At 41.0% G+C, this 1,902-nt stretch overlaps 1 protein-coding gene across 1 annotated transcript in view; it reads right to left on the bottom strand.

The window, feature by feature from the left end:
• LOC115064998 (interleukin-6 receptor subunit beta-like) overlaps positions 1–1,902 on the bottom strand; it is a 17,960-nt gene continuing 16,058 nt past the window's right edge. The window contains exon 4 of the mRNA XM_029543997.1: positions 1–380. Within this exon, the coding sequence (XP_029399857.1) occupies positions 34–380 (347 nt within the window). The 3' untranslated portion in view covers positions 1–33. The remainder of the gene's footprint in view (positions 381–1,902) is intronic.

Here is a 1,902-nt window from a genome sequence, read left to right as displayed (position 1 = left end):
GGGAAGTCTAACAGAAACCATTAAAAATGTAGTTCAAGAGTCTGACAATATTGAAAAAAAGACCCAAATCTTACAGCCTGAAAGTATGGTGACTCCATACACATTCTGCTCGATCTGTCCAAAGGACAGGATGTTGCAGGTGAGCTGGACGCTCTGGAAGACCATGTCTGTGAACGTGACACTGGATGTGGTTCTGTTGATGACAGTGACCTGCTCCCTGGGGACAGCCACATGGTTGGTCTTCCACACGATGTAGCTGGCATTCACGTCGTAGTGCTGCAGACATTTCTCCTTTAGCACACAAATGGCAGTGAAGTTAGAGCCACGCTGGACAACTGGAAATTCAGGGTAGATATAACCACACGGTTCCAAAAGTTGACCTGAAAAAGAACAAGGGACTGTGTTGAGCTTGCCTAGAACGCCTGATGCCGTAGGTTCAATGCCTGGTACTATGACAAGAACAAGGGGAAAAAAAAAACAAAACTCAAAGACAATATTTCCAGTATAAAACGGTATTTGGATAGCAACACTCAGTGTAGACTATACAAATTCACTATAATAACTCACTGGAGAAAAAGAAAATTTAAGCCTAAAAAAAAAATGTGGTGAAATATACAAGCTGTAATGTACAAAATATTAAAAATTACTGAACTCATGGTCGAATATTCTGATTTCCCTTAGAAAACAGACTGCATCCCACACAAGTCAACCCTGCCTATCCCCCCACCCACCCCTTGGCCTGGATGGCCTAAACTAAATTCCATAAAACAGGCAGGGGGACTGCCTTCTCTCCAGTCCTGAAAGCCAGTGGAGGTTAGGGTGGCAGGATAGAGAAGTGGACATACTGTCCATCTACCAAAATCAGGACTGCAGTAAGACAGTAACCCACACCAGAAAGACCAGACAGTATGCTTGATTTAACAAAGCATACGGGGTACAATTTTCTGAGAAAACAATTGGGCTAGTTTTAGCAATGTATTAATTTTATCCTTCAGTGTGTGGAATAAAACTTTCTATTTAAAGAAGAAGAGAAAAAAGAATCGGATAGGAAGAGAAACAAATACACAATTGCATTGTAGGGGCTCCACTGCTGCTGCCAGTGACAGCTCTAACTCTGGCTGCTTTGGACATCCTATAAGATACACGGACAGTTGGAGTTTCCATTGCTTTGGTTTATTTTTGAAAAGGCACAATACATTGTCACTTAGTTACTTTGCTGGGCAAAAGAACAGCAGATATATTACTTAGATCTCTGTACAACGGAGTCCAGTGAGCACCCTGTCCTTGTTCCCTTAGTCAGGATCCCAAGCTTTTGAGAACTTCTACTCTCAACTTTTTATCAATTTTTTTTTTTTTTTTTTTTTTTAGATTTCACTAGTGAGATTATTACTAGTGATATTTGTCTTTCAGTGTCTGGCTAATTTCATTTAACATGTGTTCAGTTGTATTTACACTGCCCCATGTGACAGGATTTCACCATTTTTTTTAAAGATGGAATTGTATTATGAACACACACTCATTTCTATTATCCACTTATATATTTCTTGGCTATTGTAAATAATGCTGCAGTGAAAATGGGAATGCAGGCCTCATCCTGACACACTGACTTAACTCCTTTTCTACCATTTACCCAGTAGTGAGAATGAGGGATAATATGTAAATGGTTTATACCAATTGTCAATATGACAGGATTCAGAATCACCCAGGAGGTAAAATTGTAGGCATGCCCATGAGAGGGGTTAGATTGGGCTAATGAGGCGGGAAGACCCACTCTAAATGTAGGTAGCACCTTTGCATGGGCTGGCCTCCTGGAGGGGATAGAGAGCAGGCTCTACGCTAACATCCATCTGTTCCTAGAGGCATGCACAATGTGACCCAGCTGCACCACCCTTTTTTTTTTTT

This window comes from Mus pahari, chromosome 11 (genome assembly GCF_900095145.1).
Source record: "Mus pahari chromosome 11, PAHARI_EIJ_v1.1, whole genome shotgun sequence".
Taxonomy (NCBI): Eukaryota; Metazoa; Chordata; class Mammalia; order Rodentia; family Muridae; genus Mus; species Mus pahari.
The sequence above is the reverse complement of the archived record's forward strand: the minus strand, read 5'-3'. Positions and strand labels throughout refer to the sequence as shown.